The sequence below is a fragment of the Kogia breviceps genome, chromosome 16 (assembly GCF_026419965.1).
Source record: "Kogia breviceps isolate mKogBre1 chromosome 16, mKogBre1 haplotype 1, whole genome shotgun sequence".
Taxonomy (NCBI): domain Eukaryota; kingdom Metazoa; phylum Chordata; class Mammalia; order Artiodactyla; family Physeteridae; genus Kogia; species Kogia breviceps.
In genome coordinates, this window is record NC_081325.1 from 24,981,060 (window position 1) to 24,995,481 (window position 14,422).

At 34.5% G+C, this 14,422-nt stretch overlaps 1 protein-coding gene across 6 annotated transcripts in view; it reads right to left on the reverse strand.

Annotated features, from left to right (window-relative positions):
• DGKH (diacylglycerol kinase eta) overlaps nucleotides 1-14,422 on the reverse strand; it is a 185,034-nt gene that overhangs the window by 30,575 nt on the left and 140,037 nt on the right. For all 6 annotated transcript variants that reach the window (XM_067016163.1, XM_067016162.1, XM_059041725.2 and 3 more), the window contains exons 19-22: nucleotides 8,561-8,678; nucleotides 7,450-7,560; nucleotides 7,211-7,307; nucleotides 1,238-1,345 (exon numbers count right to left, since the gene is read on the reverse strand). In XM_067016163.1, the coding sequence (XP_066872264.1) occupies nucleotides 1,238-1,345; nucleotides 7,211-7,307; nucleotides 7,450-7,560; nucleotides 8,561-8,678 (434 nt within the window). The remainder of the gene's footprint in view (nucleotides 1-1,237; nucleotides 1,346-7,210; nucleotides 7,308-7,449; nucleotides 7,561-8,560; nucleotides 8,679-14,422) is intronic.

Sequence of the window (14,422 nt, forward strand, 5' to 3'; positions counted from 1 at the left end):
TCAGACTGCCCGGTTTTAAAACCTGTCTCTTCTACTTATGAACTGTGTGAACTTTGTGTCAGTTTCTTCACTGATAAAATGTAGATTAAAGTTGAGGGTATTAAGTTATGAATGTGAAGCTCTCAGAATCCTGTCTGCCTATCTTTATTTATCTTAATCTCACTGATTTCTTGTCCTTAAAATATTTAAGAGTGATGATGGGCTGACAAATAATTGGTTGCTAATTTAAATTTTTATACTCCAATAGGATTGGAATATATTCACATTATGAAAATTAAAAATACTTTCCAATGTATTTTATACTTTAATCCCTGCCTGCACATTTAAGAGCCCTGAGAAATTTGTTCAGTGGGAACCACTAACATCACAAGCTTCAAATCAAAGGGCTTATCATTCTGCATATGTGACTCTTCAAAGATCATGGTAAACTTCTCATTTTTATTGTTATATATACTTTCATAATTGTGCCTTCTCCCATTATCTTTAGGACAAACGCATTTCTTTCTTTTCTTTTTTTTTTTTTTTTTTGGTGCGCAGGCTTCTCATTGCGGTGTCTTCTCTTGTTGCAAAGCACGGGCTCTAGGCATGCAGGCTCAGTAGTTGCAGCATGCAGGCTCAGTAGTTGCAGCACGCAGGCCCTAGAGTGCATGGGCTTAGTTGCTCCACGGCATGTGGGATCGTCCCAGACCAGGGCTCGAACCCGTGTCCCCTGCATTAGCAGGCGGATTGTTAACCACTGCGTCACCAGGGAAGTCCCTAGAACAAATGCATTTCTTAGGTTGTGTTTTTTTCTTTTTTAATGCAGGAAAGTATAAAAACAAAAATAGCCCTAAAGCTCAGTGGCCAAATGAGCCCTTTGACATTTCTAAAATTAAAAAAATAATAATAATAAGAGAAATCTGGAAAATTAAAGGTATAAAAAGGTATTTTGGTAGGCAGAATAATATTCTCCTCCCTGCCGTCCCAAATGTCCATGTCCTAATTCCTGGAACCTGTGAATGTTACCTTACATGGCAAAAGAGACTTTGCAGATGTGATTAAATTAGGGACCTTGAGATGGGGCGATTATGCTGGATGATCTGGGTAGGCCCAGAAGTGGAAGAGAGAGGCAGAAGAAGAGATCAGAGCAAAGCAACGTGACAAGGACTCAACCACCTCTGTTGGCTTTGAAGATGGAGGAAGGGACCATCAGTCAAGGCATGTGGGCAGCTTCTAGGAAGAGCAAGGAAATACTTACATCATCTTCTTTAGTTCCACCCCAAAAGTTAGTGCCTCCGGCGTAGCTGGGAATGTTCAACACTGCTATCCCTTGCAGGCTGGGGAGAGGAATATACTGCCCATCGCACTGTAAGGTCAAAAGCTTAGAGGTCAGATAAAAAGAACAAAACCACAAGTTTGGAAGATACTAGAATACCAACGACACAGGACGATGGAGGAGAGCGTGTGCATAATGTTTGCTTTCCTGTAAATATATTCTTACACATTACCTTTATCTTATTGTTTCAATTTAAAAATTTTAGAAGGGTAAATAATTATAGCCGAAGTTGTTACAGAAAACCAAACTGAAAAAAATGTTTTATAAAACAACAGAAGTGTCCACTGACAGATGAATAGATGAAAAACGTGTGATACTATAAACTTGTGATATATATATATATATAAATGGACTATTATTCAACCATGAAAAACAAGGAAATCTTGCCATTTGCAACAACATGGATTGGCTTGAGGGCATTATGCTATGTGAAATAAGTTAGATAGAAAAAGGCAAATACTGTATGATCTCACTTATATGTGGAATCTAAAAACAAATCAAACAAACAAGTAAAATTAAGCTCATAGATACAGAGAACAGCTTGATGGCTGCCAGGGGCAAGGGGGTAAGGGGTGGGCAAATTGGGTGAAGGGAATCAAAAGGTACAAACTTCTATTTATAAGATAAATAGGTCATTGAAATGTAAAGTACAGCATGGCGACCACAGTTAATAATACTCTATTGGATATGTGAAGGTTGCTAAGAAAATGGGTCTTAAAAGTTCTCATCACAAGAAAAAAAATTCTGTAACTGTGTATGGTGATATTCATTAACTAGACTTATTGTGGTGATCATTTTGTAATATATATAAAATATTGAATCATTATCTTGTACAGCTGAAACTAATATAATGTTGTATGTCAATTATACATCAAAAAAAGAAAAAGAAAACAAATGTTTTACCTCTTCTTTCCTCCAAAATCAGTCAGTACTTTTCATGAGTCTCCCCCAAGTCACTTAAGATATTCTTAATTGCATCATGGTCATCTTTGTTCTTACTTTAAACATTGGAAGCAGGCTCTCTGAGGGTAAACTCTGGCTCCTAACCATCTCACCTAGCACCTCTCACACCCTCTGGTAGGTTGTGCTCTGTAACTAACTGGTGACTGGCTAAACTCAAGACTGCGCTTTGTAAGGAAAAAACATGTATGTCAGAAAGCACTTTACACTCCATGCCTTCTAATAATCACGTAAATGAAAATGAATTACCACTTAAATTCAAAGAAATATACAATATCACATAGCTGGCAAAGTAATGACATATGAGTAAATTCTTACCGAATAGAAGGTTTAAGCCTTCGTTTTTAAGAGAGGCGTTTGCAGATGTCATACTTAAAACAGATGCTATATTTTCATTAAGTAATTCCCAAATTAAAAAATAATTAACATAATTTTAGAAAAATTGCATTTTAATGCCCAATGAAAATTATCTTCAACCCTTAGAACAAATGAGAATCCGGTCTGAACCCACTTTTCAAATATTTTAAATAACTGAGAATACTTCCTAACACTAACCCTTACAGGTGTTTTTACAACCTTTCTTTTCTTTTACATGAGAACACATTCAAAGGTCCACACTGTAACTAGACACCTAGGGCCATTCCTGGCACATAACTGGTGATCAATGTGTATTTGTTAAATGAAAGTATTTAGTTGAATAATAAACTTTTTTCTGAACCCAGAAATCGAACAGATATCTTTGTGTGCTTTAGAAAAAAGTCATATGGCTAACAAAGGAAATGGAAAAAATGCTATCTCTGTAAATATAAAAGGCATATTTAAAAAAAAATTCAGAGCAGTCCTTAAAGATTTTATAATGGATACACTATTTGCAAGCATAATATGGAAAAAGATGAAAACTGTCAGAACTTCCATATACTTTGCTGAATTTAATATATATGCATTAGGCAAAACACCCAGGGTTAAGAGCTTAATATCCATTTCATAGAGTCTCATAGGGAAAATATGAGCAGCACAGATTCAGTAAATTAATGTCACCTGACTCAACTGTTTCTCTCATATTTGGGAGTAACTTCAGTAGCGTTACATTCTTTTATAATCTTCTCTATCTCCCCACATTTCCACTTGTGGTTCATAATTTGGCAAAATGCTTTAAAACTGCAACTACACTTTTTTTTTTCTGATTAGTGTCTGCTTTTTCTGCTCCTTTCACTAGGCAATGTGGTGTAGTGGGAAGATAGTGGGCCTGTTTTGAATTCTGTCACTTATTGGGGCAAGTGCCTTAAACTTTCAGAGCCCCATTTTGCCATACCTAGTGCATATAATGTGGCCACTAAGGTAAGGGACAGGAAAGCATCTAAAACACATAGTAAGGAGTCAGTAAATGTCTTTCTTCAGTCTTAATTACAAATTAATGTTTTATGGGGAAAACACATTGGAGTTGAAACTTCGGCTTCTCCAGTTATCAGCTATTTGATTTTAGTTAGGCAAGTGACTTCATGCTTCTGAAATAACTAATAATACCTGCCTCATAAAGAATGAAAATAACTACCTCATAAAGTTTAAGAATTAAAGGTGATTTGTATTGATAGGAAGCATTTAGGAAACTTCAATTATTATAACATGACTTAAAATATAGCTATAATAATTATTATTGAATGAACTAAACAAAGATAGAAAGTACTATTATATAACAAGCCAGATTTAACAAATTATGGAGACATCTGTTATGAAAATATGTGAAATTACAAAAAACATGAAGTAAAAAACATGAATTAACTATTTGTTATCATGTATTTCATTATAGATTACAGGTGAACATTGTTTTTTTCTTTCATGTATCTTAGTATTTAAAGGACTCAAAACAGTATTTGATCATTATTTCACTTAAAAACCAGAACAAGCTGTGAGATACATGTAAATTAGGTATATTTGGACAAAAAAGTCATCCTTAAGAAAAATATTTGAATCTTAACGACAGTTTTCATTCATAGGTCAAAGGTGTTTCTACTCTAAAATTAGGAAAATTTGATGTTACAATGTTATTCTGCATTTCTGGCATTCCCATGATTGTAGAGAGGATTATAAACCTTACTCAAATGTTCTAAAACTTCGGTATGTATCAGATTCACAGTTTATGTGGCTTGAAAACAGGGTTTATATTTGCATAATTCTTTTCAGTTTAAACTGTGATTTCTTTTTTTTTTTTTTTTTTTTTGTGCAGTACGCGGGCCTCTCACTGTTGTGGCCTCTCCCATTGCGGAGCACAGGCTCCGGACGCGTAGGCTCAGCGGCCACGTGGGATCCTCCCGGACCGGGGCACGAACCCGTGTCCCCTGCATCGGCAGGCGGACTCTCAACCACTGCGCCACCAGAGAAGCCCCAAACTGTGATTTCTTGAACATTAGCTCGATGAATTATGATTCTGCACAAAAGCATTATTTTATCCATTTTGCAGATGGAGAAACCAAGGTTAAAGCCTTTTTTCTGCACAAAGTCAAGACAGGACTTCTTCCATACGACACAACAGGGAAAGGAAAACTTCTGAGCAAAAAGTTAAGAGTTTTTTTGCTAACAACTGACACCTGGTGAAAGGGACCTTTCTGGGCAGAGTTTCTCAAGCCTTGGGTCTTCTTCTCTACCTTTATCCCAGGTGATCCGGCATCAGGGAAATGAATTTTTAAACAATGGACCTTCCATAGTCCTCAGGGGTAGCAAGTGTTTTGTTTGTTTATTTTTAACTCTGGCAAAGAATTCTCTAATTTTTCTACTTTATCTTTTTTATATATTAACATGCTTTCATTTATCTTGTTTTACTAAATTTATTTTCCTTTTACTCATTCAACATAAACTTCTATGTTAAACATTAAATGTTTATCTGTGGATAGATTCAGATAGATTCAGGGGTCTGTTAACTGGAATGGTAAAAACATATCTCTTATGGTCAGCAACCTCTGAAATTTAGCATTGCACTCAATTATAAATGTAGATAGCAAACCACATATTAGCAATACCCGTGACTTCATCACCATTAGAAACAGATGTTTTCTATTATATTACAGATGTTTCAGATATCTTTTAAGATCTATGTTCATCATTACTTCGAAAGTATGGTACTTATTATATATGCTGTTAGATGTTTGTCATTTTATGTGGCAATGAAGAAACACATATAATACTCTATAACACTTTAAAAAATATTTCGCTAATTTATTTCAATATTATTTTCTTTTGTATGTAAATATATTTAACGAATGCTTTAAAAATAATATTCTGAGAAGGGGTCCATAGTTCCACTAGCATGCCAAAGGGGTCCACAGCTCAAAAAGTGTTAAGAACCTCTGCTAAATGGAGATTACAAAGCAGCTGTGTAGGATATTGTTCAGAATTTGGACCACCAATAAAAAAGGACAGAAGTAGTCCTTCTGAAGAGCTGAAGGCTCTTCCAGAAATAAAGGCAATGGAGTCCTTCTGATTCCAGATAGTTCCCTAAATCTAAAGATGTCCAGCTATGGGTCTTGATCACAGCACTTAACAAATTAGGGTAAAATGATCATTTGCCTACTTCCTTCTCAAGTCAGGGCCAGGAACTGTGCAAGACAACAGGGATAACAAAGATGAACACAACTTCCTACCTGTCCTTAAGGAGAGTGTGGCTGACTAGGGGACATGAATAAAGAAAATGAATGATTACCGTACAATCCATAGGCAAGAACCCCAGTTGAGTAACGGATGGGGCTGCCAAGGATCGTGTTTATTAAGTGTGAGCCTTCCTCATTTTGTACTTTTCAGCCAATAACATCTATCTTAACTTTACAAGTAATGATAAATCAAACCAGCTGATCATGTAGTTATGCTCTGGAGTGGAAGGTAGAACAGGCTTATCTTTACTAGGACATTTAGTTGATAATGAATGAGCCAGGCACCTCTTGATAGTCCACGTTCCACTATCAAGATAACACCTAAAATAAAAACGTCCTGTTTAATACACTGAGTTGTCAACTTAAGATTTGCACACTTTTCTGTATGCAGTCTATACCTCAGTTTAAAATATCTAGTTATAAAAAGATACAAGATAGGAAAGACATGCTTATCAGCATAAACAGTGAGCCCTGGATCAAAGGTGAAAGAAAATAACATTCTAAGAAAGTAGTAGACTTTTCAGAGTCATGTCCCCAATTTTCTTCTTCCTTTTAATCAGAGATTAAATAACTTTTGCTGTCCTTAATTTACTATTTAAATTAGTTTAAAAATACTAAAAAGTTTAAATGCTCAAAATCTCTTTTCATTTAAGTAACTTGTTAGAGATAATTAAAACAAAAAATACATTTAAATTAAAAGGGTCTATTTACTATGATATTTTCAGGGATTTGTGAAACTTCAGGCATTATAGAATTGGGTCAGAATTTGGAAACTTAAAATGGAAAAATCTGTTTAAAATGCTATCCTGGGGACTTCCCTGGTGGTCTAGTGGTTAAGACTTCGCCTTCCAATGCAGGGGGTGCAGGTTTGATCCCTGGTCGGGGAGCTAAGATCCCACATGCCTCTGGGCCAAAAAACCAAAACATAAAAAACAGAAGCAATATTATAACAAGTTCAATAAAGACTTTAAAAATGGTCCACATCAAAAAACGTCTTAAAAAAATGCTATCCCATATATATGTACTACCATGGCCCTACCATTTCACAGAGCAACTCAATTCCATAGCAACATCCAAATTTCAGGATCTAATAACAATGGTAATTGTGTCATGCATATCCAGTGTCTATACCTCCTTTGGTGTAAAGTTGATAACCACGTTTATATTTTCCCCTCAAGTGTTTAAACACTATTCAAGAGAAAGTGAGGCCAAATCAGCTCCACAAATAAATGTGTTTTTTTTTTTTTTTGAAAGTAAGATCATCTGAAACATCTTTACTTCTAGATGAACTTACCTCCAGTTGAACTCTCTGTTCCAAATTCTTGTACGATCTCTGTAATAACTCCCGGGTTCCAAGGACTCCATACCACATCAAGTTTTTAGTTCGGCTCCTGAAAATAAATGTTGGCAGAGAATTTCAGTATAACTATTATTTATTTACTCTTGAAAGGCAGAGAGAGCAAAAGACATAATAAATGAAATTAAAGTAAAATTGCCTTTGCATAATTACATTATTGCTATTACCAAAATTACCTGCATTTTTCAGGGTGCTCTTCTCTCTTATTATTAAATTCTAATGAAATTTTTGCATCTAATCCAATCCCAAAGTAATTGTTCATGACACATTTTTCTGAATATCCATCTCTATAATAAGGAAAAGTACATAAAAGTCAATTTCAGGTTCCTAACAACAATTACAATTTGCACACAAAATAGCACTTAACACCATTCAAGCCTCCATTTCTTATAGAAAAGAGGAAAGCTTAGCAGGAATCATTTCCTATTCATATGCCATGCGCACGACCCCAGTACATGTCTGTGATTTTCAGTACATATGATGTAAAGTGATGGTGGACAGGGCGAAGCAGAGACAGAGGCATGGTAATGCTTTACTATTAATTGTAACAAAATCTTAGTTCTTCTACTTCCTACATAAGCCCCTCACTACACACACAAATGGGAGGGCCTTGCAGTCAGATGCCAATAGTCCTCTTTTTTAAATTAGAAAGTCTCCTCCACACTTGTACTTTTATTGAACATTTACTGAGCAGAAAACAACTAGATCGAGTCCCTTCTTCTAGGTGCTTTGGAAAGTAAATACAAAGGAGTATAGTAGTGTCCTTCAGGAGTGTCATTAGAGAAATGAGACATAACAAAACAAAATTAAATATGGAAGTAAAAAGAAGTACATGTTGAACAGCCAGTTTTTTGAAGGAGTTTTGAGAAGGGAAGGGACCAATGTGGGCCAGAAGCTTTCTGAAATAAGTAAACCTAGAGGCCGAATGTGGAAAGATGGCAGAATTGGCAAGACGGAGAAAAAAATGAGGTGAAAGGAATAGTCAAAATGTGAGTATGAAGGCAGTGATGAATAAAATATTCCAGGGAAAAGTGTGCAGAGCTGTGACTCACTTCGCCATTGGGTTGTTATCCAAGACCACAGACTGGAAGGGACCTACCTCAGATCATGAAAACCACTGTATTTCAAGTGGGTCAACGTACTCATCATTATCGACTTTTGAAATTTTCTGATGATCCTTTTTGGGTGTGAAACTATATTTACTGCAATGCATTTAAAATGTTACCATTCGTATAAAACAGAAACAAGGAAAGCCCAAGCAAAATATTTGCAGAAGTATTTTCTTACACTGAATCTGGATCTGGGTCAATAAATGGCGTTGCACCAAAAGGATCAATATTTGCTAGTAACATTTTGTTGATAATAGAACTCCCAGCAATTGAGGCAGCTAGTCCTGCTCTTAAACCTGGAAAAAAATACAGGATCACATGTTAAAGAGAAAAACAGAAAGAGCCAGTCCATTGTTTTTAGACCTAATCAGAAACACCTTGCTCCCAAAGCATGGTTTTCAGTGTCTGTTCTGCTCATTAATCATAACTAAGAACTATGACATTGGTAAATGCAAGGTTTTTAAAAAACTTTTTATTTTATATTGGAGTCTAGCCAATTAACAACGTTGTGACAGTATCAGGTGCACAGCAAAGCAACTCAGCTATACATGGTAAATACAAGGTTGTTGATGCTTCTTGGGATCTATATGTTGTAATAAAAAATGAAGCAGGTGAGGACCTAAATAGGAATCTCTTTGTGACAGTTTCTTATTTACCATCAATGATTCTGTAACTTCAACAAGTAAATATTACTTCCTTTTTATTAGCAAATAAGGTAGTAAGTCTGTAAGGAATTTACAATAAAGGCTGAATTATCCAGAATGTCATAGAGTTATCACTTCCATACTCTCAAAGCATAGATAACGATACTCAAGTAAAAATGTTGACATGCTAAGGTGAAAATTCAGTGTTGGTGTCAAGAATAAGTAGCAAAATATTAAACACAGGTATTTATGAATTTTAGAAGAATACAGTATTGAACATAAAAATGAAGCATTTATATTACCTCCAAATATGCAAAACTTCAAATTTATTTCAACAACTAATTTAGCTCTTGACTAACTAGTTATGGTATTCAAAGGTAACGAATTTTATGATCTACAAACCAATATTAAGGCTAGAAGCACTAAAGTCTGGCAAGAAGATAAATGAATAGGGACCCAAGGGAACAGATAGACAAAAAGGAAAGAATAGTTCAGAAAGATATGTCATGCAATTGAGAAACACTAGGGAAAAAAGTCCTTTCTTTAGCAAACATTCCTTTCTTCAACAATGTGCTCCTCTTAGAAGACGTTCATTATTTTAGCTACAAAGTTTAGCTGCTTATCAAATAATCAAGATAAATTTTATTCTGTCATTTAATTTCATAGTTTTGAATATGCAATGGTATACTCTGCTATGCCAGTTCCCTTTATGTCTAAATAAGTAAACAGATGAACAAAACAACCATGCTGGTGAGAGAAAAGAACAGTTTGAAGAGGTGAAGAGTCATATTTCAGATGCCCCATAGAAAAGTATGGTATTTTCTAAAATGTTTTAAGGTTAGCCATATTTACAGCTTCAGCCCAGAAAGGTTCACCCCAGGGCTCCAGGTTTGAAGAGAGATATGACCTCTAGACATGGAAACCTTTCCAGAACCAAATGTGTTCTGGATTTATCTTTTTTATTTTAATATTTTCATTAAGATATAATTTACATACCATAAAATTCACCCCTTTAAAGTATATAATTCAGTTGTTTGTAGTATATACACAAAGTTGTGCGAAGATCACTATTAATTGAGAACTTTTTATTACTCCCCAAAAGAAACCCCTTACCCATTAGCAGTCATTTTCCATTCCTCCCATTGCCCCCTGTTTTCAGATCCTGGGAACCACTAAACTATCTTCTTTCTCTGTGGATTTGACTATCCTGGACATTTCATGTAAATGGAATCATATAGTATGTGCCTTTTTGTGTTGAGCTTCTTTTGCTTGGCATAATGTTTTCAAGGGTAAACATGTTGTAACATATATCAGTGCTTCATCCTTTTTAATGGTTAACTAATATTCCATTGTATGGATATACCACATTTGTTCCTCCATTCATTAACTGATGAATATTTGAGTTGTTTCTGCTTTTTGGCTACTAAGAACAATGTTGCTGAAAACAGTCATGTACTAGTTTTTGTGCAGACATGTATTTTCAGTTCTTATGGTTATATATGTAGTAGCAGAGTTTCTGGATTATATGTTAACTCTGTGTTTAACCCTTTGAGGAACTGCCAAACTGTTTTCCAAAATGGCTGCACCATTTTACATTCTAACCAGCAGTGTATGAAAGTTCCAATTTCTCCATGTCCTTGCCAATATTTGTTATTATCTGTCTTTTTTTGATAGTCATCCCAATAGGGTAAAGTGGTATCTCATTGTGGATTTGACTTCATTTCCCTGATGAGTAATGATGTTGAGCATCTTTTCATGTGCTTATTGGACATTTGAATAACTTTTAGGGAAAATGTCTACTCAGATCCTTTGCCTATTTTTAAATTGGGATATGTCTTTCTATTGTTGAATTTTTAAGATTTATCTATATATCTTGGATGCTAGTCCTTTATCAGATATATTATTTGCAACTATTTTCTCCCATCTTGTGGATTGTCATCTCACTTTCTTGATAGTGCCCTTTGATTCACAAAAATCTTTAATTTTAGTGAAGTCAAATTTATCTTTTTTTTCTTTTGTTGTTTGTGTTTTTGGAGTCATGGCTAAGAAACTATTGCCTAACCCAAGGTTATGAACATTTATGTCTATGTTTTCATTTTATAGTTTCATATTTTTAGCTCTTACCTTTAAGTCTTGTATCCATAATGAGTTAATTTTTATATATGGTGTGAGGCAGGGGTCCATCATAATTCTTTGCATGTGAATATCTAGTTGCCCTGGTACCACTGATTGAAAAGACTATTCTTTCCCCATTAAATAATCGTCTTAGCACATTTGTTGAAAATCAATTGACCATAAATGTAGGGGTTTATTTCTGGACTTTCAGTTCTATTCTATTGATCTATATGACCATTTTCATGCCAGCACTATGCAGTTTTGATTACTGTAGCTTTGGAGGAAATTTTGAAATCAGAAAGTGTGTTTCCTTCAACTTTGTTCTTCCTTTTCAAGACTTTTCAGCCATCCTGAGTTCTTCGTATTTCCATAAGAATTTTAAGGTCAGCTTATCAATTTCTTCAAAAAAGGCAATTGTGATTTTGATAAGGGTTGTGTGGAATCTTTAGCTCAATTTGAGGAGAGCTGCCATCTTAATAATATCTAGTCCTCTGATCCATGAAAACAGGTATCTTTCAATTTTGTTAGGTCTTTTAAAATTGCTTTCAACAATGTGTAGTTTTCAGTATTCAAATAGTTCAGCTTCTTGGTTAAATTTACTCCGTTTTTGGGGTGATTTTGGATGCTACTGGAAATTACTTTCTAAAGATCTTCAGATTGTTCATTAGTAGTGTATAGAAATACAATTATTTTTTATATATTGCTCTTTTATCTTGCAACCTTGTTTTTATTAGCTCTAATTGTGTGTGTGTGTGTGTATTCCTTAGGATTTTCTATATACAAGGTCAAAGTGTGAAGAGATACAGTTTTGCTTTCTCCTTTCCAATTTGAATGCCTTTAATTCATTTTATTTTGCCTAATTGCCCAAGCTAGAAGCTCCAACAAGGCTGAATAGAAGTGGCTAGTTTTGACATCCTTGTCTTGTTCCTAATATTAGGGAGAAAGATTTCAGCCTTTCACCATTAAATATGAGGTTGGCTATAGGTTTTTCATAGATGCCCTTCCCAGGCTAAAGTTTTTTTCTATTCCTAGTTTGTTGAGTGGTATTACCACTGGAAGATGTCGAATTTTTTTTAAATGCCTTTTCTGTATTTATTGAGATGATTGTATAGTTTTTGCTCCTTATTCTATTAAGATGGTATATTACATTGATTAATTTTCATATGTTGAATCAATTCTGCATTAGTAGGATACTATTCACTTGATCATGGTGTATAATTCTTTTTATAAGTTGTTGGATTCAGTTAACTAGGAATTTGTTGAGGATTTTTGTGTTGCTATTCATCAAGGATATTGGCCTATAGCTTTCTCATGATGTCTTTGACTGGTTTTGGTGTCAGGGTAATACTGGCCTCATAGAATGAGTTAGAAAGTGTTCTTTCAACAACAACAACAACAACAACAAGACACAAATGATCTTATTTCCAAAATGGAAAGAGACTAACAGACAAAGAAAACAAACTTATGGTTACCAAAGGGGAAAGGGAGGTGGGGGGAGGGATAAATTAGGAGGCTGGGATTAACATACACACACTACTATGTATAAAATAGATAACCAACAAGGATCTACTGTATAGCACAGGGAACTATACTCAATATTATGTAATAACCTATAAAGGAAAAAAATCTGAAAAAGTATATATGAAACTGAATTGCTGTGCTGTACACCCAAAACTTACATGATAATGTAAATCAACTACACTTTAATAAAAAATAAATAAAATAAAATGTAAGTTAAGAAAAGTGTTCTTTCCTTTTCTAGTTTTTGGAAGAGTTTGTAAGGGACTGGTGTATTAATTCTTCTTTAAACATTTGGTAGAATTCACCAGTGAAGCAATTTGGGCCTGGGCTTTCATTTGGAGGAAGTTTTTTGATTACTAATTCAATCTCTTTCCTTGTCATAGATCCAGCTAGATTTTCTATTTCTTCTTGAATCAGTTTCAGTAGTTTGCCTGTTTCTAGGAGTTTGTCCATTTCATCTAAGTTATCTAATTTGTTGGCATGCAATATTTTATAGTGTTTCCTTACAATCCTTCCTATTTCTGTAAGGTCCATAGCAATGTCTCCTCTTTCATTCCTGATTTCAGGAACTTGAATTTTCTCTCTTATTTCCTGGGTCAGTCTAGCTGAAGGCTTATCAATTTTGTTAAACTGTTCAAAGAACCAACTTCTGGTTTTATTGATTTTCTGTATTGTTTTATATTCTCCTATTTCACTTATTTCCACTCAAAACTTTATTATTTCCTTCCTACTGCTTGTTATAGGCTTATTTACTCTTATTTTTCTAGTTTATCAAAGTGGAAAGTTAGGTTTTTGTAGTCATTCTACTATTTAAATATTTAACACATTTCACTCTAGCACTACTTTAGCTGCATCAAATAAATTTTGGTATGGTGTATTTTTGTTTTCATTCATACCAAAGTATTTTTAAAAATTCCTCTGTGATTTTTTTTTCTTTGACCCACTTATTTCCACATATTTGTGCACTTCCCAAATTTCCTTCTGTAATTGATTTTTAATTTCATTTCATTGTGGTTGGAGATCATACTGTGTATGATTTCAACCCTTCTAAATTTATTTAGAATTGTTTTATGGCCTAATATATGGTCTATCTTGGAGAATTTTCCATATGCACTTGAGAAGAATGTGTATTTTGCTATCATTAGCTGGAGTGTTTCGTAGACATGTTAGCTACACTTGTCTTACGTATTTTTCAAGTTTTCTACTTCCTTCTTGCTCTGTCTAGTTGTTTTATTCATTACTGAAGTTGGGATAATAAAGTCTCCAACTATTATTATTGAATTATGATTCACCTTTAAAAATAATTTGTAGAAGAAATTGATTTTCAGGGTGTAATTTGGGTTCCAATCTGCTCTGGAACAAATGTGGAAAGTTTTCACAGACTCAAACAAATGGTACTTAAGGAGACCTCTGAGACATCCACATTTACATCCCATCCTTTCCACACAAGTCCTTTGGTTTCTGCTAATATTATCCTAATCCCAAGCCTTTATCCAGGGAAGGCTATGGAGATACACAAAAGGTAGTAGAATATAATATCAAATTTACCATGAGTACTTAAATGCAGATTTCTGGGCTCCACTCTAGAACTACTCAATCAGAATTTCTCAGGGCAGGGTTCAGGAACACTTGCTTTAATACTTCCTAGGCAACTCTTGTACACACCAAAGTGTAAGGATCTGGACTCTGACTGACAAGAGTACCAAGAACATTTTCTTAAAGGAACATTTACCTTTAAGAACACATTTCTAGGGATTTCC